Source organism: Zootoca vivipara, chromosome 11 (assembly GCF_963506605.1).
Source record: "Zootoca vivipara chromosome 11, rZooViv1.1, whole genome shotgun sequence".
In the NCBI taxonomy this organism is placed as follows: Eukaryota; Metazoa; Chordata; class Lepidosauria; order Squamata; family Lacertidae; genus Zootoca; species Zootoca vivipara.
In genome coordinates, this window is record NC_083286.1 from 2,973,560 (window position 1) to 2,998,198 (window position 24,639).

The window sequence follows — 24,639 nt, forward strand, 5'->3', positions numbered from 1 at the left end:
ACTCATGTTCCATTTGTCTGAGCCTAGTTGGTAGGCAGGCTTTTTTCAGTCCACACTTGAAGCAGTAATGCAGAAAAAGGAAAATTCTGTAGCGCTTTTCTTGAAACAGCATAATGAAACAATTTGAACATCTCTTACAGCAAGGTCTTGTCTCCAACTCAGCTGAACTCTTCTGCTTTTAAATGCGTTTCTATATATTTTTAGCTTAATCTCCGCTCCTGAGTTTCCTGCTTTGTTGAACTCCTGGCAATTCTCTTAACTGTCCCTGGAACTGTTGCATTTGCTGTTTTGAAAAATGTGGGGGAAATCATGTTTATTACTTTCTACATTAGAAACAGGCATATTTCAGTGGATTTCTTTCAGTGTTGTGTGGTTTGCAATTTCACATGAAGGCTCTCATCTCTGCTATACTTTCTGTGCTAAGAACAATTTCTGTCCTTTTAGCAAAATGGCTACAGTGCATATTTTCCTAACAAGTGCCATTAATTCATCTGCCAAAAGCACATTCCATGTACAATAACAAACACAATGTAATTCTGAGAGAAAAATGGCAAAACTGGTAATGAACTAGGCAGGACAACAAGAAAGTTCATTGATAACATTGGGAGGCAATGAATGTTTAGATCTTGATGGCAAGGACCTGTTCTGAGTTTACCTTGCTTGAAATAATATATCTAATTCTCTGTTAGACTGCCAAAGGTGTTTGACTGTTACGCCCTGGAAGGGGTGGTGATTGGACAGATCAGTCTCTATCACTTTTCCACATCTTCATCAATCCTATCTGCTCTCTCATGTATTTCATCAAAAAATTAAGAATGAAAATTAGCATATTTTCTCACAAAATATGCAGTTCTAAATCCCCACTGGCTCTAAAGTAAGTATTTTAAATGCATATTTGCTGCTTTATTGAACCAAGAACTAAAACACAAAATTTGGAGAAGTGCAAAATGCATAGCATAACTATGTTCTGATCTGCACCTTAGTGTGGGATGTGGTGGCATAAGTTAGTTCTTGCTGGAATTCAGAAAGATTTGCTGGGTTCTGAGTTTGTTGCCTGGATGCATCTCACCAGAGGAGAGGGCTTGGTCATGATGGTTAGTTGAGGGAAAAGACCAGTCCATGAAATCTGGCTCTTTTTCTCGCATATTAATTCCAGCCTGGGAGAACTCTGACCTTTGAGTGCTGTCAGTAAAACTAGACAAGTTTTATTTTTATCTTTAAAAGGAAAAAGATGAGGTAAATGTTCTGTAAATGTTTGTACTACACTAGGATATTTCATATTGTTATCAGCAACTAACCCACTGAAAGCTTAGTAAGTCAAGGTACCTAGATATTCTATAGGCTGACATGGGCCTATATATTCAGTTTCCTTACTATGAACAGATGGATATGTGATTGTGCAAACAGCAGCAAATTGCAGCAGTCAGATAAGACTGGTTAGAAATTTCAACAACCTGGGGACAAATAAAAAACCTCCCCCCTCCCATTTGAGAAAACATAAAGAAGGCACATGAAAAAGAAATATAAATAGCATTTAATCTAAGTCTGTATATCTCTCTGTATAGAACAATGAAGCAAGTTTTCTGAGAAATTTTGAACAGGATAATTTTCCTGTGCAAATTCGGCTAATTTGCATAGGGTACTTTGCATTGCAAAATGTTCAGTTGTTAAACTGCTCTGGGGATTGTAGTTCTGTAAAGGGAATAGGCACTTCTTCATTATTCTCAGCACCTTAACCAACTACAGTGCCCAGGATTCTCTGGGAGAAGCCTTGATCGTTAAAGTGACAAAATAGTGCTTCAAATGCACGGGAAGAGTAAACTCACTGAATCTAACTTAGTCATGCATAGTAATTTCATTGGGTCCACTCCCACCGATAAGGGAGGGCGAAGCACCTGCCCCCTCCCCCTCCCAGACAAGAGGCAACACTTTGAGGAACGCTCTGGCTCTCATCCAGTTCATGGAGATGGTGAGGGAGCATCACATTCCTGTTTTGTTTTAGGGCAGATCCACACCAAACATTGAAAGCACATGACTCCCTCCAAAGAATCCTAGGAACTGTAGGGTGTTGTTAAGGGTGTTGGGAATTGTAGCTCTATGAGGGTAAACTATAGTTCCTGATATTATTTGGGATAAGTCATGTGCTTTAAATGTACGGTATGGTGTGGATCTGTGTTCAGAGACGAGTTTTGCTCACTATAAGAGACAGACAGTATAAACTACCGTATATTCCGGTGTATAAGACGACTGGGCGTATAAGACGATCCCCAACTTTTCCAGTTAAAATATAGAGTTTGGGATATACTCGCCGTATTAATAAAACGACCCGGCGTATAAGACGACTCCCGACTTTTGAAAAGATTTTCCTGGGTTAAAAAGTAGTCTTATACGCGGGAATATACTGTAAATCCTAGTCCAAAGTGCATTTAGGGATAGAAGCATCAGCCCATATCTGCTCTGTGTCTTAACTAAGCAAATGTATCTTCACTAGCTAATATACAGTAAACTCTGTCAACAACGTATCTGTAATATGAGAGTCACACCAATGTCCATTTTGCAGAAGTTCACTGATCTCTGTCTCCCGTTTGTGTAAAGACCCTTTGACCAGCTCCAAGGTGGCTTTCACTTCCAGCAGAAGTTTCTTTTGTGGCAAACCATGATGTGCTTCCTCCATCTCCACCTGAGGGAGAGGAACAAATCTTGATCACCATCTCAGAAAATTGAAGTACTGTACCTAGCATAATGTGTGGCAATGTATCTAAATTACCAAGACAGGCCAAAGCTACACTGAACCTTCTAAACCTTCTCAACCTTGTTTAGAAGGAAATGAAATAAACCACACACTATTGTAATCTGAAGTAGCTGTTTCTTTGATTGCACTCTCTCAGGACTTTCCCAGATTTTCAGGTGTTACAGTGCAATAAATAAAGAGTTGGAGCTTATTATTTGTGTGAAATCCCAACATATTCCTGCCTGGAAGAAAGTACTTCTGTTTTAAGGATGCCACATTTTCCTTGTATTCACACTGCAATAGATTATCCTTGTCTAAATCTGAGTCCTGGTTCCTGGCACCAGTGCAATCAGGGCCGGTGCTAGGGCTTTTTGTGCCCTAGGCAAAATCACCTTCTGGCGCCCCCGGCACATGCATCATGACGCATGCGTCATGCCCCATGCACAACACCGCTGACGCCCCTGCGTCCCCTCCATAGGCAGGAGGAGCGCAAGCCAAAAGGAGAGCTCAGCGCCCTCCCGCCTATGGAGGGGATGCTGTGAGCTCCTCAGCGGCTGCAGCGAGTAAGCAGCGACGGTGGCAGCAGTGCCCATAGCTAAAGGTTTCAGCTATGGGCGCTGCCACCGCTCACTTGCTGCAGCCGCCAAGGAGCTCACAGCGTCCCCTCCATAGGCGGGAGGAGCGCGAGTGCGTGCCGTGGGAGGGCGGCGGTGGCGTGGGGTTTTTGCGGGGCAGGCTGGCCAGCTCCCCCTCCATTTACGCACCCTAGGCGACTGCCTAGTCCACCTAAATGGACGCACCAGCCCTGAGTGCAATCTGCAGGGCAGTCTGGAATGTGGCTGCCTGAGTGCAGCCAGGATCTCTGCACAGTGCCAGCAACATCACTGATTAGGCACAGCACAGATCCCCAGCCAAAACCCATGATGGGACCCAAATATCCATTGCTTGGCCTGAAAAGAGGAGACTCGTATCAATACCCTGAGCCTATTTGTCTCGAGACAAAGTCTGGAGAAACCATCTTCCTGCCCTCCCAAATCTGTTTCATTCCTGGGGTTTTTTGTTTTGTTTTTTAAAAGGTAAAGTACCCTTGGATGGTGAAGTCCAGTCCAAGGTGACTCTGGGGTTGCTGCACTCATCTCGCTTTCAGGCAAAGGGAGACAATTTGTTCACAGACAGCTTTCCGGGTCTTGCGGCCAGCCGGACTCACCGTGCTGGAAACCAGAGTGCATGGAAACGCCATTTACCTTCCCGCCACCTATTTATCTACTTGCACTGGTATGCTTTCGAACTGCTAGGTTGGCAGGAGCTGGGACAGAGCAATGGGAGCTCACTCATCACAGAGAATCAAACCATCGATCTACTGATCAGCAAGCCCAAGAGGCTCAGTGGTTTAGATCTGCAGCAACAGGTGTGGCAAAATGGGTCCCAGCTACTAGAACCAGTGCACTGACACCAATTCGAGGGGGCCCTAGGGGCCCAGGCACCCACAAAAAAATCATTGTGTATGCTCAGCATCTTGGATGTGACTTCCAGGTCCCATCCGAGGCCTCGGGGGGCCTTGGAAGTGGTGTCTTAGGCCACACAGAGCCTCCAGTGCCACTTCTGGTTCCTCATGAGGAACTGGAAGTTACATCGGAGACCGCATGGGGTCCAGGACACCGCTTTCAAGGCCCTACAAGGCCTTGGATGGGACCTCTGATTCCTCATGAGGTCCTGGAGGTCCCACCTGAGCTCTCGCGGAGCCTTGAAAGTGGCATCCTAGGCCTTGCAGGACCTCTGGCGCCACTTCCAGGAGCGATGTCATGTGACACCATGACAACACGTTACATCAGTGCTGCTTGGACATCCATGATCTGCGGCCCAAGTCAGCGCCTCTGAACTGGTGCTTCCAGACGTGGCTGAATGAGTGGTGTCAGGATTTCTGGATCACTCACAGCCATAGGCTTCATGTGAGTGATGGCCCTGGGGTCACTGCTCTTCCATGAATCTAAAGTAAGATGACTTAGAAACCCTGCGGGCTACCCTGTTCATGGGAGAAGGGCACCCACGACACTCCTCCACCCTGCAGAGCTTATCACTGGGACCAGAATCTCTTTGGTTAATGAGACCGAAATCTTGTTGCTGTGATGCTTGAGCTGGACTTGCTTTGTTCAGATTTTACCCATGACACTGCAGTTTTAACTCACAGATGAATCCCATTTATGAAGGTTGCATGGGCGTACCCAGCATGGGGCAGGGGGGGGAAGCTTCCCCCTAGAAGCAGGGCAGCTGGAGAGGACAGGCAGGGACGCTGCCTGCTGTGCTACACTTCAGCCTGCTTGGCTGAAGCGAAACGGCAGCAGCGGCAGTGAAGCTGCCTCCGTTGAAAAAAACCTGGACCTGGACCTGGGCTAACTTCAGCCCACACTCCTTTAAGTCACAGCGAGCACAGCACAGAAAGTGCTGCCCCACAATGCTCTGTGGCATCTCATTTGCATACATGAAGTGCCGTGGAGCATTGTGGGGCAGCACTTTCTGTGTTGTGCTCGCTGTGACTTGAAGGAGTGTGGGCTGAAGTTAGCCCAGGTCCAGGTCCAGGTTTCCTTCAATGGAGGCAGCTGCTGCTGCCTCATTTTAGTCACCGCTGCCATTAAAGGAGCGGGCAAGGCAGGAGTGCAAGCGCGGGTGGCTCCGTGTGCTGCCTTGCAAACGGCCCCCTTTCCTCTGGGGGGCGTGGATGTTGACCATGCCTCCTGGGGGGATCCTGGACACATCATTGCCAGCTAGCCAATCGGGTGGCTGGGGGGCGTAGCTGGTGTGCCCCCTAGCTTTGATCCTGGGTACGACCATGGAAGGTTGGGCACTCCAATGCACTGTACCTCACCTAGCTGCTAGCAGATATGAGGTCCAGGCTCTTGAAACAACAAGAGCAATAGAAGTGACAAGCAGCAAGTTTATTACTCCTGCACCAACCATGTTGCCATGCATATCTGTGATTTAATATGTTCTTGCAAAAGGAAAGTGGATGGAAGGCTTACCACAACAGATGTAGACCTTTGAGCGGGCTCTGTAGTCACTGACTCCTGTGTTGTGACATTAAACTTTCCCCCCTCCGCATTATGGTCTGTGATTCCTTTTTCTGTTATCTGAAAGAAACTTGCTTTTTTATACATTCCAGTTTAATCACACCCGTTTTGCAACCAAAAGAACATTTCCATTTACTGCAAGTATAACTGTTGGCACTGCAGAATGGAATTTTGCCTCCAAAGGAATATTTGCTATAACACCTGCTGTTTTTTCTCCACTGATTTCAATCAGATTTGGGTGAACAAAACAGAAAGTGAGCTTGGTGAAGTTTGCAAACTGAATCCATAATAGGATAGTGGCCCAATCAGTCCACATTAAACTCATATATTTTAGAACACTACCAAATCATCTGCAATTGAGTTTTGCTACCAGAGAAAACACCCTAACTCATCTCTCTGCCAGTTAAGTGATTTATAATGGATCAAATATGTAAAAGGAACTTATTTTCAAAACAGAAAAACTGACCATTTATTCTATTTCATCATCTGCAACACAAAGAAGTTTACCTCATCCAATATAATTAATGCCCTTCGTTGATCACAGGGTAAGTCCATTTGAAAATCTACAATTTTCTCCACTTTTTCAAGGTTTACTCTACTCTTCTGAAGTTCTTCAATAGCTGGGAGGAGGGTGAATAGGAGAATGTATCAACAACAAAGATAACTTCTAAAGGAAAAAAACCAGTTCTAACAAAAGAATTGTAATAATAATTCTGAATAATTCTCCAGAGTTGTACACTATCATAGCAAATAGAACTGTTATCCAACACCATTCACACAATTAGCAAGTGGTATATTGTCTGGTTTGGGCTTTGCAATGCACACAAGCATGTGAAAAACAGCATTTTCTTTTGGGGCTGCAGCATAGTTTGCATGCTCAGTTATCACCTAGGGCTTGTAAAACATGATCAATAAAACCTTGTGCTTTGGAGGAGTCCTTTTGTCAACTCTTATTTTTCAATTATAGCATGATTAAAAGTTCATTGAGAGACGTACCATTGAGCAAGAGACATTAGTTTGGAGCTACAAATGAAATGCAAGGAAGAAATAAAGGGCACGTTGCCTATAATTCATTCAAGCGGTCATGCTTTTGAAGGGAAACACTTACTTAAGGTGTGCTGGTTCTGCAGGCAGTCTAGCTTTTCAGTAGTGCTTTTGAGCAGCCAAGCCTGTAAAAGATCATAACTGTTCAATTTTCAATTCTTTTGCAGATCAATATATATTGATCTCATCTATATTGTGGTTTATTTATTTATTATTAAAATATTTATATATTTTCCTTCATTTCACAGTTTACAAAATATAGTACAATGGTATACATTAAAACAAAATGGTATACATTAAAACAAAAACCACACTGAAAACCAATACAAGAAAACGCCATGGAAAAATAGAACAACACATTACTAAAGGTTAATTTTAAAACCAGGAAGTTCTAGTTCTGGAGCTGCAGAGCCGGAGAGGCTTTAATATAAATCTCTTATAATACTGCTTTGCAAATAATATACACTTTAAGTGAGAAGAAGAGCAATGCTTTGTGCTTCTCCTGCAGAGCACCAGAGAATGATGATGGCTGCTAGGCTGAAGATCAAACATTGACCCTAGAGGTACATGGACCTGCCTATTTATAGTGCATGCCACTTTCACAGGTATTTATTCAATAATTTGTTCTGACCCAATTCCAAATTAAACTCTGCTCTTTTTTAAAAAACCTCAATGGAAATTCACATGTTTGAACATATTTTTCACATATTTTTTGGTAAGCATTTAATCACAAAATGCCAACTTGCCCAGACACCCCCCCACGCTATTGGCACCGACTGCTGTATTCCTGGTAAGCTTCTCTTGCCAGCTCAAGACATTTATTATTATCATTCACCTGAGCTAACGAGCAGGACCTTGTTATCCTGCTCTGATGTTGTAGGATTGCGTTTTACCATGATTAATCTGTTATCTGTTGTTTCGGTGCAACTGGTATATTGTGCAGGCATCTCAGATTAACTAGGTATGTTTAGGCATGCATGCTTCCCGTGGGTCAGCTCCACTGTGGCCAGGAAAGTGCTAGATTTGGCAGAGATCAATGCATTTATTCACCTGATCCTCCGAGCAGAGAGAACATGACTTTGGTTGAAATCAGAAAATGCAATGCCAGTGGGCTAATCTAAGGGCCATTAATTTAATTTACAGGTCCTAATTACATAATCTATGTGTGCAGACATCTGTTTAAATTTGCTAGTCAAAAAAGGAGAAAACTTTATACAATTTCAGTTGGGTTTTAAAAGTCAAATTCCTCCAAACTACTTCCGAGTTACCTTTTCATCACCCCATTTTTCCTTCTGCAGTGTGATCTGATTTGCCATCTCTTCTTTCTCTTGTCTCAGTATTCTATTTTCTTCCTTCAGTTTCTGGGTGTATAATTATACAGAAATGATACTATTATCTTAACCAGAGGGGCAAAGAGAAACCTGCTTGCTTGCTCTAATTGCTACAGTGATCATACTGTAGAAATGGAACCTATAACAAAACGTTGCAGTATACCTGGAGGAGCATTTCCGCCCCCATCATTCAGCCTGAGGTCCAACTCCAAGGGCCTTCTGCTGGTTCCCTCACTCCGAAAAGTGAAGTTACAGGGACCCAGGCAGAGGGCCTTCTCGGCAATAGCACTCTCCCTGTGGAACACGCTCCCGTCAGATGTCAAGGAGAAAAAGATCTACACAATTTTCAGAAGACATCTGAAGGCAGCTCTGTATTGGGAAGGTTTTAGCATTTGATGTTTTATTATGTCTTTGTATTCTGCTGGAAGCCATCCATAATAATAATAATAATAATAATAATAATAATAATAATAATAATAATAATTACAGATTGAATAATAGCTTCTCCGTAGGACTCCAGCCACCCCATTCAGTTTCGCCTCCTCTCCCAATGTTTTCTGTCTCCCCCTCCCAGCAATAGCCAGTCAACATTCCATGACCACAGAGCACAATCTGGCTTCGCTGGGCTGTCACCCCCACCCCCACTGCCATGGTTTCTTTCTAAAGATTTTTTGCACATCTGTAAATATTGGGACATAAGTTCATGCCTGTGAAGTTGTGATGGTGGCAAACCTCACAGGATCTTCACGGCCCATAAGAAATGAAAATATTTTGGTGCAAAGTAGCTAGTAGATCAGCAATCTGCAATTGCACATTTGCCCTTTATTTATAAACTTAAAAGGCAAATGTGCAATTGCAGATTGCTGATCTACTAGTCCTGAATATTGTTCATATAGCCTCATGAAGTTTTAGGGGAAATGTTGTATCCCATCCATTCAAGGTGACAGTGTTTCCCTTTTTACCTTTGTTGTGTCTTGCCAGTATTGGTTTTTCTTGTCTACTGTCTCTTGATAGGCCTCCAGCTGAGCTCGCAAGTTCTTCATTTTGTTGCTATATTGATTTTTCAGAACCATCATAGCTTGTTCCTATCCAAAATGTTATGATTAAGAAAATAAGCTAGCTTTAAAGGCAACTAAAAGAGGAGTGGCAGGTATAAACCAAAACCTTTCGATCATGGTTCTTGATACCTCTCCACCTTTCTATGTTAGTTTTCTTGACTTGGATAAAGCTCTAGGGCATTGACTTCAGCTTGGAGCAAATGCTACCGTGTTTCCCCCTTTTTAAGACACCGTCTTATAACTTTCCCCCCCTCAAAAAACACAGGGTGGCTTACTTTTGGTGGGATGTCTTATTTTTTTATTACCAGTACGGTTTTTACGGTTCAGGGCGCTGGCTCAGGGTGCTGCTGGGCTGTCTTGAGTGCTCGGCGCTGCAGCAGCCCCCAGTTCCGGGTGGCGGGGTGGCAGGCGTCTTTGGCCGGGCCAGGCAGAGGCCGCTGGCTCATGCGCTCCGCCCGCCGCTGCAGGGCGCTCCAAGCTCCTTGGCCGGGCCAGGCAAGGAAGAAGCAGTGAGCCCAGCAGTGGCGGCAAGCACGGAAGTGGCAGGGATGGCGGTGGACGAGAAGGCAGAGCGTGGGGATGCAGCCAGCAAGGCGGGAGCGCGATCAGCTGTTAAGCGGAGCTCTTGGAGCGCCTCTTCATAGCTGATCGCGCTCCTGCAGTGCTGGCTGCATGGAGTGACTCTGTGAGTGGAGGTGCCTGTGGAGGTTGGTTTCCGCGGCGCGGAAGTATGGCTTATTTTCGGGTATGTCTTATATTTCTCAAATACTTAAAAACCCTGCCATGGCTTACTTTATGACTACGTATTAAAAAAGGGGAAACAGGGTAACAGGAATTCATTGGTATCTGGATTTTTCTGTACTCAGCATAAAGATACTTGATAGCCTCTAATTGCTATCTAATTGCTAATTGTTTGGATATAATGCTAAAGTTTAGCAGCCAAGCCATGGTTTAGCATTACAACAATGAGCTTCAATTCACTCTTCCTTTCCTAGTAGCCATGAGGAGATCAGAAGGCTCTGATTCTATTTTAGACTAACTAAAATTTAGAGTGCCATCTGAATCCTAAACTATTGCTGGTCTTAACTATGGCTGATTCGAACAAGCAAACTTCGTTAAACCATAGTTTGAAGTTGGCTTGTTTCCACCAAAAATAGATAAGATTAACCATAGTTTGCCAGGTTTAGTCACTCTAATGGCCAAAATGGAGGAGCAGGGAAGGAGAGATGCACAAGCTACTCTGTGGGCTGTTCTCATAACAGCATTACATTCAAACCAGCCCAATGAATTGGATAAGAGGGCAAAACACTGATCACTATTTTACAACATTTTCATAATTAATCATTTCAAGAATAAGTAAAACAAAGAGTTGAATCATCAATGAAAAAATGACAGGAATAAAGCTAGCCTACATCTTAGAGTGGGACCCAGGTGGCGCTGTGGGTTAAACCACTGAGCCTAGGGCTTGCTGATCAGAAGGTCGGCGGTTCGAATCCCTGCAATGGGGTGAGCTCCCGTTGCTCGGTCCCAGCTCCTGTCAACCTAGCAGTTCGAAAGCACGTCAAAGTGCAAGTAGATAAATAGGTACCGCTACAGCGGGAAGGTAAACGGCGTTTCTGTGCACTGCTCTGGTTCGCCAGAAACAGCTTTGTCATGCTGGCCACATGACCCGGAAGCTGTCTGCGGACAAACGCCGGCTCCCTCGGCCTATAGAGCGAGATGAGCGCTGCAACCCCAGAATCGGACACAACTGGACCTGATGGTCAGGGGCCCCTTTACCTTTACCTTACATCTTAGAGTGAGGGTGTGATATAGAGGACTAATGATGAAACAGTTATATGTCAGGACAAGGAGTCAGCACAGAACAATTGTGTGAAGGAAGAATTGTGTTTGGCTCAAGAGCTGATAAGATTTCTATGGCATCAATTTCAAATGGCAACTATGAACAAGTTTGCATGTAAAAGGTAAAAAAAAAGTAAAAATACTTCACTGCTGCAGAAAGTAAGGCTCAGTAAAACAGTTCTGGGTGTAGAAACATACAGGGTACATACAGCTTGTAGGCTTTTGAAATACAGTGGTACCTCGGTTTACAACCACAATTGGTTCCGGAAGTCTGTACTTAACCTGAAGTGAACTTTCCCATTGAAAGTAATGGAAGGTGGATTAATCCATTCCAGATGGGTCCGTGGAGTACTCAACCTGAAGCGTACTTAACCCGAAGCATGGGTGTAATTGGTTCCGGAAGTCTGTTCATAAACTGAAGCGTTCATAAACTGAAGCGAACTTTCCCATTGAAAGTAATGGAAAGTGAATTAATCTGTTCCAGATGGGTCTGTGGTGTTTGTAAACCGAGGTGGTTGTAAACCGGGGTATGACTGTGTACACACACACACACGTACAAAGTATCTCTGTTGCTCCAGCAATTCAATACGTAACACAGACTCTGATTCACAGACAGACTCCTTCATTTACTGACCTCAGACAGACCAACAAGACTGACTAATGAGCTGGTATGCCTTAATCACATATATAGTTGGCACTGGGCCATTGCTGTAGCAACTGGCTTGGCTGAACAGGCACTTGTATTAGCTCATCCATGGGCTTTTTAATGCTTATGAAAGAAATCAATCCCTTTCCTAATTTTAGTTACTACAACGGGTTTAGTTTAGCATGTTACCCAGATACTGGATCATGGTTATGGTCCCTTCTCATCAACCATGAGCTATGATGAAGAACAGACATTGGCTACAGTCTGTGGTTAGTGAGGAGAGAACCTAACCATGGCATGGGGTTCAATAGGGCTATAAGAAGGCACTGGTTTTCATTCTAACCCATGCATGCAACACTATTTTCATTCTGCTGCAGCTTGTCTTCTGACAAAAACAAAGTTATTAGTGATGTGCCAGAATTTACGTAGCATGCACACGAAAGCTCATACCAAGACAAAAACTTAGTCGGTCTTTAAGGTGCTACTGAAGGAATTTTTTAATTTTGTTTCGACTCAGACCAACACAGCTACCTACCTGTAATAATAATAATAATAATAATAATAATAATAATAATAATAATAATAATTATAATTATAATTATAATTATTATTATTATTATTAAACACCATTCATTTAATTGCAAAGATCATTTGTTTCAATCCAAAGGAAAGACAGTGGAAATAGAAGTGAGTGGGTGTCACTGTTAACATAAAATTTGCAGGAAGAAAACAGTAGCAGCAAATGCTGGATTAATTTCTGTTCTAGACATGAGACAAATAAGCAATTCCTGGCAATTTCTGCTCCCATGCCTGTTTTTTATAGAAATTCTCTGAGATCCCTATGGTTCTCCAACCTAGTTTTTGCTAGGTTCTAAAGGATCTCTGTATGGTATGGATCAAGAAACATAACTTATTTTGCTCCTCAAAAGACTCTCTCTCCCTCTTTCTGGTTATTTGCTTGGGCCAGGACCTCTGTACTCCACTGATACCACACAGCTAAATGATAGAAATGTAAAAGGACATGTAAATTTGCTTTGCACTTCACACAAGGCAGTTAGTTGCCTGTTGCAAGTTTAATCCTTGCAACTGCTCTGATTTACCACCAGAGGGAGCTACCATCTAATACAAAATCTGTCTAATACAAAATAAAAAACCCCTTCAGCAGCACCTTAAAGACCAACTAAGTTTTTATTTTGGTATGAGCTTTCGTGTGCATGTATCTGAAGAAGTGTGCATGCACATGAAAGCTCATACCAAAATAAAAACTTAGTTGGTCTTTAAGGTGCTGCTGAAGGATTTTTTTTAATTTTTTAATTTTTAAATTTTGTTTCGACTCAGACCAACACGGCTACCTACCTGTGTCTAATACAAAAACTGTTTTAAACACTCTGCCATGTAAATTGCACTTAGCATTCAGCTGGGTGTTGGAAGATAGCAAATACAGTATAGCGTTTTATATAGAATAAATGCAGATTAATATAGTGAAGACTGGTCCACTTTCATACTAAATCTGACTTTGCACGCACTTAAAAAAGGAAGCAAGACCATTGCAGAAAGTTAGCTACACCTATGCCAAATTCAACAAGCTAAAACCCATTTTTCAACAGGCTAAGGGATGTCCACCTCTGCATATAATTTAGTTTAAAATCTCCTTAATCTTAGGGTGGCTATTTTGCATCATTAAAAATAAAATTAAAATTAAAAACGAGAGAAGGAAAGTGTCACAGTGGCCGGAGCGGACTACTTCAGAGTAACGACGCTACGCAGCTCTGCATTTTATTCTTTTATTGGTGCTGCGTATTTACAGTGCTAAAGTCATTGCTATTTACACGGAGTGATGTGATCAGTCGGTTTCAGAACCTCCTAATGGCTTTTGGCGCGTCTTTCTCCAACACAAAAGCTTTGGCAGACCCATCCTCTTTCCCCTCCTCTTTCTGCGTAGTTCTGGCGTTGGGGGGATGGGTCTCCCTCCCTTATTCGCCCCTTCCTGTCCCGCCTGGGACCCTGGCTCCTCTACCTTGCCTGAGCCTCGGACCCTACTTCCTGCTTCCCTACTGGAATCGGAACTCTCTCTGCTTTCCCCTGTGCTCGGTGATTGGCTTGAACTCAGGAGGGGAGGGACTTCGCGATATCCCCTGTCCCTCACATCCACCCCCCTCCCAAGCTCTCCTTCACCCCTCCCCAGGTCCCCCCCAGGTGTCGGTGACGACTGGAAGCCTAAGAACTCAGTGCTTTCCGAGCCCGTTGGTGTGAACACCTCCCCCCAGTCCTGCAAGCCCCCCCCTTCCGCCTGGGAGGATGGGAATCCCAAAAAGTCCGTGGCGTCAGAGCTGGTGGGGGTAAAAATGTTCTGCCAATCTGCTCCTTCCTCTGACTGGGTGGATCTCGGTGACACCCATACCTCATCCTCTGGTTCCTCAAACTCCGCGTCCCAGCGCCATGGTGAACTGCTCTCCCGTGCTTCCTCCCCCTCCCCCTCCCTTTCCATGTGCCAGGGCTTGGGTCTATGGGGAAAGAGGGCGTGAAATTCTTCTACCAGGAATTCCTCCTGTATCTGAGTGGCTGGGACCCATTCATTCTGGGACGGTGGAGCATCCTCCCATGCCATGAGGTACTCCAGTCCCCCCACCCCCCACCTTGAATCCAGGATGGCCGTGGCCTCATTGAGTTGCTCCCTGCCTTCCCTCTCCCCCCCTCCCTCAGGGGTTTGTTCGCTGTCTCGGAGCCTGCTGCTTTCCCTGTACGGCGACAGCAGCGATCTATGAAACACAGGGTGCACCCTCATGTCCTCTGGCAGTGCCAGCCTGTATGCCACCGGGTTGACCTGTTGCGTGACCGTGAAGGGGCCCAACCTTCTGGGCGCCAGCTTTTTGCATCGCGCTCTGATGGGAAGGCCCTCCGAGGACAACCACACTTTGTCCCCCACCCTAATGACCTCCCCCGGTCGCCTGTGGCGATCTGCCCCCTTCTTGTACGCTTCCTTGGCTCTCTCCAAGTGTTCTCTGAGCTGCTGGTGCACCGTCTCCAGTTCCTCTGCCCAATCCTCAGCCTGTGGGCCCTCCTCCTCCTCCTCCCCCTCCCTCTCTGGGAAAGATCTGAGGTCACGCCCGTAATTGGCCTTAAAGGGCGACACCCCTGTGGAGACGTGCACCGCATTGTTGTAGGCAAATTCTGCCAGTGGCAGGCGATCCACCCAGTCCGTTTGCCGCTGGCTGACGTAGCATCTCAGGTACTGCTGCAGAATGGCGTTGACCCTCTCCGCCTGTCCATTGGTCTGCGGGTGTCTAGCCGTCGACAAGCTGACCTCCACCTGCAGGAGGTTCATGAGCCGCCGCCAGAACCTGGAAACAAATTGGCGGCCACGATCCGAAATAACCCTTAAAGGTAATCCATGCAGTCTGAATACGTGATCCACAAACAGTTTGGCTGTCTCTTCTGCAGAGACCGCCCTGGCACACGGTATAAAGTGGCACATTTTGGACATGAGGTCCACCACCACCAACACTGCGGTCTTGCCCCTGGATGAGGGCAGGTCTGTGATGAAGTCCATGGACACTACTTCCCACGGCCTGTGCGGTGTGGCTAAGGGCTCCAGCAAACCTGCTGGTGGCGCTCTGACCACCTTTGCCCGCTGGCAGGTGTCACAGCCCCTTACATAATCCCTCACATCCTCCCGCACCCCTGGCCACCAGAAGTGTCTCATGACTAGGTGAGTGGTTTTATCCCTCCCAAAATGACCCGCCGTTGGGTTGTCGTGCATCTGCTTGAGGACCGTACGTCTGAGCTGGGTGGTGGGCAGGTACAGTGCACCCTTGTAGAAAAGCAGCCCCCTGCGTTCTGCAAAGTCTTTTGCCTGCTCCCCCCCCTCTCAGTTCTCTGAAGATGCGGTTGGCAAACTCATCCGCTGCCGTCAGTGCTGTGAGTTCTGCCTCGCTTACCACTGCTGCTCCGCAGGACCAAGCTGACGGGGGGAAGATGTGCCTGGGTGCCGGTGGCGCCTCCTCCTCCATGTACTCTGGCTTGCGGGAGAGGGCATCCGCCCTGACATTCTGCTCTCCCGGGATGTAGTGTATGGAGAAGTTGAAGTTCGAGAAGAACTCTGCCCACCGTATCTGCCGCTGGTTGAGCACCCTGGCAGTTCTCCAGAACTCCAGGTTCTTGTGGTCTGTGCACACCTGGATGGGGTGCTTGGCGCCCACCAGGAAGTGTCTCCAGTGCTGGAACGCAGCGTGGATCGCAAGAAGTTCCCGATCAAACACCGTGTAGTTTCGCTCTGGCTGGGTCAACTTCCTGGAGAAGAAGGCACAGGGTCTCCACTCTCTGTTGGCGTCCAGTTGCAACAAAATGGCGCCCACAGCTTTATCAGAAGCATCTGTCTCCACGCGTAGGGGCGCGTCCTGAACCACGTGGAACAGGTTCTGGTCTGAGGCGAACACCCTCTTGAGGCTTTCAAACGCTGCTTGCGCCTCTGGTGTCCACCTGAACTTCTGCTTGCCTCTCAGGCAGTCAGTGATGGGAGCCGTAACGCGAGAGAAGTTCTTGATGAACTTCCTGTAGAAGTTGGTGAAGCCTAGTAGGCGTTGGGCATCTTTGCGCGTCCTGGGGCTGTGCCAGTCCAGGATGGCCTGCACCTTGTCCTTGTCCATCGCCAGCCCCTTGTCTGACAGCTTGTAGCCTAGGAAGTCCACCTCCTTGGTGTGAAACTTGCACTTCTCCAGCTTCACATACAGGTGGTTCTCCTTCAGGCGCTGCAACACCTCCCTGACATCCTTCACATGCTGCACTGGGTCATCGGAGTAGATAAGGATGTCATCCAGGAAGACCAAGCATTTCCTGAAAAGGAGGGACCCCAGGACGTGGTGCATGAAGGCCTGGAAGCATGCTGAGCCCCCTTGCAACCCGAAGGGCATCACGAGATATTCAAAGGAGCCCAGAGGCGTGAACATCGTGGTTTTCCATTCATCGCCTTCCCGGATCCTGATCAAGTTGTACGCCCCCCTCAGGTCTAGCTTGGTGAAAATCTTGCCCCTGCGTGCCGCTGTCAGGAGATCATCCACTCTGGGCATGGGGAAAGCCACTGGCTCTGTCACTGAATTCAGTCGTCTAAAATCCACCACAAGACGGCGCTGTTGCGTGTCTTTCTTGTCCACCCAGAAGACCGGGCTGCCCCCTGCTGCCTTGCTTTCTCTGATGAACCCCCGCTTGAGGTTCTTGTCGATGAAAGCGCGCAGATCCTCCAGTTCCTGGTCTGACATGGCGTACAGCTTGGCTGGGGGTATAGTTGCCCCCGGCACCAGGTTGATCTGGCAGTCAAAAGGCCTGTGTGGGGGTAGGTGGTCGGACTCCGCTTCGCTGAAGACCTCCTGCAAGTCCCAGTACGGCTTGGGTATCGCCTCACCCCCTTTGACGTGCATGGTGGCCACCGTGGCTATCGGAGGCCCCTCCCCTGGTTGGTGCTGCATGCAATGTTCCAGGCAAAAGTCCGATCCAAACGTGATGCATCTCTGGTGCCAACTGATGGAGGGGTCGTGGCGCGCCAGCCAGCTCATGCCCAAGACGATGGGGGGGTCTGAGATGGTGGTGACGTTGAATGCCAGTGTCTCTGAGTGCCTTCCCACCGTCATTCTCATGGGGGGGGGGTTTGATGAGTGATGGCCCCTCCCAGCAGCTCTCTGCCGTCAATGGTTGCCACGTGCAGAGGAAAATCCAGCTGCAGAAGCTGGATCTGGTGCTCTTCTGCAAAGTTTCTCGAGAAGAAGTTCGCTGACGCCCCACTGTCAATTAGGGCGAGGACCGTCAGGGGATAGCCATTTGGGAGCGTGAGCATCACTTCTAGAACCACTCCTGCTCTGGGAGGGGTGGGCTGGCTCTGCTCCTCTCTGTGCGGGTGGGTGGGCTGGGGCTGTTGTCTACTGACTGTGCCTGGCTGCTGCCCCTTGTCTCCTGCAGCCAGGCTTTCCCGTTTCCCTGCTGTGGTGCTGCGTCAGTGGGGGAGGGCACAACCGTTCCCGCCTTTCCTTGCCACTCCCTGCGATGTGGGCAGTCTCTGACGAGATGCTGGGGGGAGTTGCAGAGAAAGCAATTCCCGCCCCTTCCCTCCTTGCGTCTTGGCGCCGCTGGGGTTTGAAAAGCCCGCGCGCGCGCACTATCAATCTGCATGGGTTCCTGGTCCTGACTGGCCCCAGGCGTGGCTTGAAAGGGTTGTTGGGGGAGTGGCTTCTCCTGCGACCGTGGGAACCAAGCCCGCTTTGCGCGCGTTGCTTGCTTGTCGCTCCACCGGGATTCCTGTCTCACCCCCACCGCCAGAGCCGCTTTGCTCAGCTGATCCATATTACTGGGCTTTGGACCTCTTGAGAGCTCATCCTTCACCTCCTCATGCAACCCCAAGTAGAACGCCGCTTGCATTGGGGGTGACTCGAGTTCCCACCCCAATCTGTGCACCAGCATGGTGAATTTCGCCCAATACGCGCGAACTGTCATATTTCCTTGGCGTAAATTATGAAGTTCCTCCTTAGTCTGGTCCATATGACTATCGGACGAATACATCGTTTTCAAACCTTCTAGAAATAGTTTGACATTCTTCATGCAAGGATTCTTTGTTGCGATTAACGGTCTTAGCCACTCCCTGGCTGCCCCGGTAAGGTGCTCCACAATAAACGCTACCCTGTGCTCATCATCAGGGAACTCAGCGTGGTGCAGCTCAAGAGCATACACAATCTCAGTCTCAAAGCCCTGATATTCCTTCGGGTCTCCATTGAACTTGCTTACTAGGGTCCCGGCTCTCCTTCCTGGCAGCACTTGGACTTGGGGTGCCCCTCCCGCCTTGTTTTTCTCTGCATCCAGCTTGTTTTGGAGGTCTACCGCCACCGCCCTTAATTCCTGCTCTCTTTCCTGTAGCGCTCTCACCTGTTCCGCAAGTTGTAGCCGGTCGTCCTGGACCTTCCTAGTCTCTTCTTTAGCTGCCTTCAATTCCCCTTGCGCCTGCAGCGACAGCTGCTGCAGTTCTTGCTGGGCTTGCTCCGCGATCTGCCGCCATTTCTCCGCCTCTGACACGCTCATCCCGGCAACTCCAAAGTAGCCCAAAAAGGATTAGGAGGTTGCTGTCACAGTGGCCGGAGCGGACTACTTCAGAGTAACGACGCTACGCAGCTCTGCATTTTATTCTTTTATTGGTGCTGCGTATTTACAGTGCTAAAGTCATTGCTATTTACACGGAGTGATGTGATCAGTCGGTTTCAGAACCTCCTAATGGCTTTTGGCGCGTCTTTCTCCAACACAAAAGCTTTGGCAGACCCATCCTCTTTCCCCTCCTCTTTCTGCGTAGTTCTGGCGTTGGGGGGATGGGTCTCCCTCCCTTATTCGCCCCTTCCTGTCCCGCCTGGGACCCTGGCTCCTCTACCTTGCCTGAGCCTCGGACCCGACTTCCTGCTTCCCTACTGGAATCGGAACTCTCTCTGCTTTCCCCTGTGCTCGGTGATTGGCTTGAACTCAGGAGGGGAGGGACTTCGCGATATCCCCTGTCCCTCACAGAAAGGGAAAGAAAACTCCAAGCCAGATTTGCATAAAAATTACAAATTCTAGTTTATATGTAAAGATGTGCATGTAGGAAATAATTACTATAATTTACATAGCAATACAAAACATCTCACCAAGTGGGGGCCTGTATGCCTGCTCAGTTTGTCCAGGCACGAAGTGTTGATGGGCAACTTCAAGACTCTTTCTTGCCCTTCTTATGGTTCTTGAGCTATCATCTGGACTTGGATCTGACAGCCCGTCCAACAGAGGACTGTCCTCTCTAAAGCAGGATAGTAGTTACCCTTGCAATCATAAACATGTCTACTCAGAAGTAAGTCCTATTGAGATAAGAACATGTAGGATTTCCACCTGAACAAAGAAATGATCTCTACCTCCCCCCCCCCACTACCCACTTTGATGCAATCATGTGTTAGTGCAACAAAAGTAGGACGTGGTTTGCTGAGCCCTGTTTGTTCTCACAATAAATGGAAGAACTGGACCCCTGGAGTTTATCTGCAACTTTAGAAAAATCACCTGGTTTTCTTTTCCTACATGTTCCAGCTCTTTGATTGCCTTCGTGTACCCAATTTTCATCTGGTGTGTGTCTTTAGCGATCTAAAAAAAGAAAAGAAGCAGATTCGAACATTTTATTCATCCCTCCCAAGCAAACTAATAAACAAACTACAGTAGACAGATGGAAAAGAAGACAGACTCTTGCACCTTTAACAGTTCTGTACTCAAGGAAATTTCAGCAGGGATAATAGTTTGCATGACAAGCTTTACCTAGAGAACTCCCCCCCCCCACCTCTAACTAACAAGTATTAAAGGTGGACGAATCCTGCCCTCTTTTTCATCTGTCAGTGCTAACAATGAGTGTGTTATGGACAAACATTCAGTTAAATTTTGACAGTAGTATAAGGGAAGCAATGAATGAATAAATAAAGCTAAAGCAGTAAAACCAATCTGTAAGATCAGAATAATGATTCTGTTTTAGCATGTCATATAATTTAGGGTATTTTATAGTACTGTCCTCTTCTGGGTCAGTGTCTGATTTTTAAGATTTTGAAATGTGCATTTCATTCTTCGATGTTAAAAAACCAGTAAGGGTTTTAACAAGTAGCTGTTGTAAGCAAAAGCTGATCATGTGTCTGTTTATTCAGAAATCAGATTCCACCAAGTTAACTGAGAATGATTAGTGTGTGTGTGTGTGTGTGTGTGTGTGTGTGCAGCCTTAATACAACCTGTCCAAACCTTTGACAGGTAATTGCAGTTACTTTGGCATGCTATGCCATCCCTTTAATCCCATAGGATGGTGAGGCTCTGTATGGGCTTTGCTGTTTGTTTCTGAAACTGGCAGGAAGATGTGAAGTGAGGCCTGATAAAGAGTGTGTGTGGACGGAACAAGACTTTTATTAGAGTTTGGGAGATCACTGCCCCTCTAGTAGGATGCGATGCCTGCTGCCAAATTCTGGTTTAAGGAGACCCTGGTGTGCTGTGGGAAAATATTTACATGATGTCAGGCTTTGGGGGATCCAATCCCTCCCACGGGAGCAGTCAAGAAGCAGAGAACTCATTAATATTCACAGAGAGAGTCGTAGGAATGCAGTCTTCTCTAAATAATGGCATTGCTCCAAGTCCCACCCCCTCACGTCTCTCCTATTCTATGTCACCCCTGCGTCGGCTGATTTGGGCTTTCTGCCTCTGAGCTCCCTGTTCTACTACCCTCAATGCACACCTGGTCCTGGGAGAGGGGTGGGGTGGGGTCAGGAATGCTTTCCAAGGGCACCGAGTCTGTCAGCTGTCTTTCCCTTGGTGTTTCTTCTCCCTGCTGTTCCTTTCCCAATATTTCCCAGCTTCTCCCCTCTGCAGCCTCTGAACTATGCCCTTCTGCAAACCACTGTTCCAAATCTATACTGTCCTCCTGTTCTTGGGAAGGTTCAGGAGAAAGGGGGGCGGCGGTCCCCACCATTCCTCCCCAGTCTAGTCCCTGACACATGGTAGCAGACTACAGACACATACTCAGAGAGAAGGCACTCTGATCTCACTGGAAGGAAAAACTGCAATATTGACACCTCCATCCTAAATAGATTAATGGCAATAAAAATTCCACTGATTTAAATGAGAACTTACTTCTAAGTTAAGTTGCAGCCCTATTGGTAACAGTGGTCAGCAAGGCAGTGGCAATTACCTACAACAGGCATCCCCAAACTTCGGCCCTCCAGATGTTTTGGACTACAATTCCCATCATCCCTGACCACTGGTCCTCTTAGCTAGGGATCATGGGAGTTGTAGGCCAAAACATCTGGAGGGCTGCAGTTTGGGGATGCCTGACCTACAACTTGCAGCCAGCATCACTGTGGCTCATGGGGGCGCATGTTGAGGCAGCAGTGAGGTCAGTGTAGAACAAATGCGTTGGTGGCAGCACTGGGTTGGTTCCACTGGTGTGCTCTCCCAGCATTGCCCTCGATGTTGCCTCTCCTAGTATAATGCAGTGATGCTGGTGATAGAAGTTGAGGAATAGGCCACTGCCACACCAACTGTTGCCACCAGTTGCTGCAGAAGATGTCAGAGTGACAGAAAAGGTCACAGAAAAGATGGCTGCCAGTGACTACTGGAGAATGGCGCTATTGAAAATAATGGAGGTGTAAGTTGGGGAAGGGCCATAGCTAAGTTATGGAACATATCGAAGGTCCCAGTTTCAATTCCTGGCATCTCCAGGTAGGGCTGAGAGAGACTCCTGCCTGAAACCCTGAGGGATCACTGCCAGTGTGTATCTTCTTCTTTAGTGGTCACTCGTAGCAAAGTAAGATTGTCATAGCCAAGACCATGAATATGGTTTTAATGGTGTGTCCATAAGTGACTGTGGAGGCCAATTCTGGATCCACACGTCCTTCCACTGTGGGGACATAGGTTTCCAAGCAGGAGTTAATCGCAGTGAGGGTTTGCCAAATGTGCCTTCCTCTTCGCTGGTTTCTCCCTTTTGTCCCGAGTTCATGCTTCTTCAAAGTCCATGATGTCTTTGGTGAAGGTTGTTGTCAGAGACATAGCTTCCCAGAGTGACATTGGAGACAGCAAACTAGAGATTGTCAGGGACAGAGAGCTGCAAAGAGACAGCGCAGGAGAAGAAAATGAAGGGGTAGTTCTCCTTCCTTTACAGCAGTTTGAATCCAGCTCCCCTCAACTCCCCTCGTCTTCTGTCATAGCAGAGGAGTTAAATTCTCAGGAAAGCAAACTAGAGCTGGCACAGAGCCCAGACACTGATAAGCAGCCTCGGGTAACAACTGAAAAGGAGGGGCATTCGTCAGATGAAGGCGTTGGAAGCCAGCATGAATCTCCCAGTGCTCATAGGTTAACAAGGGTTAAAGAACACTGTCAATCAAAGAGGCAGAAGGGGAGCTCTTGGAGGATATCCTGTTGAAGGAGGGGGTGGAGTCCAAATGCCTCATAGAATCATAGAGTTGGAAGAGACCGCAAGGGCCATCCAGTCCAACCCCCTGCCAAGCAGGAAACATCATCAAAGCATTCTTGACAGATGGCTGTCAAGCCTCTGCTTAAAGACCTCCAAAGAAGGAGACTCCACCACACTCCTTGGTAGCAAATTCCACTGCCGAACAGCTCTTACTGTCAGGAAGTTCTTCCTAATGTTTAGGTGGAATCTTATTTCTTGTAGCTTGAATCCATTGCTCCGTGTCCGCTTCTCTGGAGCAGCAGAAAACAATCTTTCTCCCTCCTCCATATGACATCCTTTCATATATTTGAACATGGCTATCATATCACTCCTTAACCTTCTCTTCTCCAGGCTAAACATACCCAGCTCCCTAAGCCGTTCCTCATAAGGCATCGTTTCCAGGCCTTTGACCATTTTGGTTGCCCTCTTCTGGACAAGTTCCAGCTTGTCAGTATCCTTCTTGAACTGTGGTGCCCAGAACTGGACACAGTACTCCAGGTGAGGTCTGACCAGAGCAGAATACAGAATACAGAATACTAGATGCTATACTCCTATTGATGCAGCCCAGAATTGCATTGGCTTTTTTAGCTGCTGCATCACACTGCTGACTCATGTCAAGTTTGTGGTCTACCAAGACTCCTAGATCCTTTTCACATGTACTGCTCTCAAAATCTTGCCTCAATGTCTTGAAAGATGCAAATTAATGTATATAATAAAACTACCTGAAAACAGAAGGTCAAGGAGGCAACCAGATTGTGACAGCTGTTCTCCAACTGGAGCACTCTTAGGCCAGTGTTTCCGTTATCCATGCTTATCCAGCATTTTTAAAGATTTGCACTGAGAGTGTTTTTAAACCTCTTTTGTTGTCCACCAGCATTAGGCTTACCATTCTTAAGTTGGGAATAGAGTAGATGCTTTGGAAGACAATAAACAGGCATCCGAACAACATGACCACTCCAAAGAAGTTGATGTTGAAGAATCCAGTAAGTGTAGATCTACTCAGCCAGATGGACCTCAATGGTCTGATCCAGTATGAGGCAGCTTATGATGTTCTTCCATGAGATGCTAACATTCTGTGGCAGCTGGGACAATAGTCAGCAGTTCCCAACAGCAGCCATGATACTACACACTGAGTTTGAACACAAAGGCAGTTGTGGAGGGTTGCCACCACCTTCTCTCTTCACATTCATCAATGAAAGCGGCCTAACATTTGAAGAGGGCTTAAGTGAAAAAGTGATCAAAGGACAATGTTTATGTCAGGGGTTTTCAACCTGTGTGCCATGGCCCCCTGGAGTGCCTTGAATGATAGTCCTCTCATTCCCCTCCCTCCTCTCATGTCTTCTTGTGTCTCTGCCTCCAAAGGCTTGTGCAGCTGTTGTAGCATCCCTGGCTACAAGTTCCCCAGGCGAATGGTGCCTCTGGGACCAGCCAGGGCGTGCTGGTTGCCAGGAGCTGAGGTGGCCTTGGGGGTAAGCAAGCAAGAGGGTGAGGGCGAGGGAGCCCAGCCAGCCAGTCCACCAGCCCTTGCTGTTGTGAATGGACAGACAAGTGGGAGGATGTGCAGGCAGGCAGGCAGGCAGGCACTGTGCTGACCTGGGATCTGAGTACCCAGCGACAAATAATAATAATAATAATAATAATAATAATAATAATAATAATAATAATATTTCTACCCCCACCACTCTGGGTGGCTTCCAACAGAAGGTTAAAAATACATTAAAACATCAGTCAAATAATAATACTTTCCACCATGCAGGCCTGGCAGCGCCTGCTGCTGCCAATGCTGCTTCCCAAGGTGAGTAAGGTGCTGGCCTGACATTCACCTTTGGCCAGTCTCTGTTGAGCCACTAAGGCTGAAGGCGTCCTCTTCCCAGGCCCCTGTGGGGCAGCATGAAGAGGTACCTCTCTTTGGGGCGGTGGGGGGGGGGGGCAGCTCAGAGACCAGGGGTGGCAGCAGCT

The 24,639-nt window shown here is 47.1% G+C and overlaps 1 protein-coding gene across 1 annotated transcript; it reads right to left on the minus strand.

Moving 5' to 3' along the window:
* Positions 1–1,629: 1,629 nt before the first annotated feature.
* Positions 1,630–23,489, minus strand: LOC118077024 (uncharacterized). The gene is made up of 8 exons (XM_060280203.1): positions 23,403–23,489; positions 19,767–19,847; positions 9,134–9,256; positions 8,109–8,201; positions 6,905–6,965; positions 6,304–6,416; positions 5,749–5,856; positions 1,630–2,680 (listed from the first exon to the last, which is right to left on the minus strand). The coding sequence occupies exons 1-8, from the start codon at positions 23,487–23,489 to the stop codon at positions 2,492–2,494; spliced, it is 855 nt and encodes a 284-aa protein (XP_060136186.1). The 3' UTR covers positions 1,630–2,491.
* Positions 23,490–24,639: the final 1,150 nt, after the last annotated feature.

Bases quoted from the DNA above. Each gene is read 5' to 3' on its own strand.
- LOC118077024 (XM_060280203.1), bottom strand. From the start codon at position 23,489: ATGGATAACGGAAACACTGGCCTAAGAGTGCTCCAGTTGGAGAACAGC. The intron at 5,857-6,303 runs GTAAACTTCTTT...AGTTTCTTTCAG, and splicing joins CATTAATTATATTGGATGAG to ATAACAGAAAAAGGAATCAC. The intron at 2,681-5,748 runs GTAAGCCTTCCA...CCTCTCCCTCAG, and splicing joins AAAGGTCTACATCTGTTGTG to GTGGAGATGGAGGAAGCACA.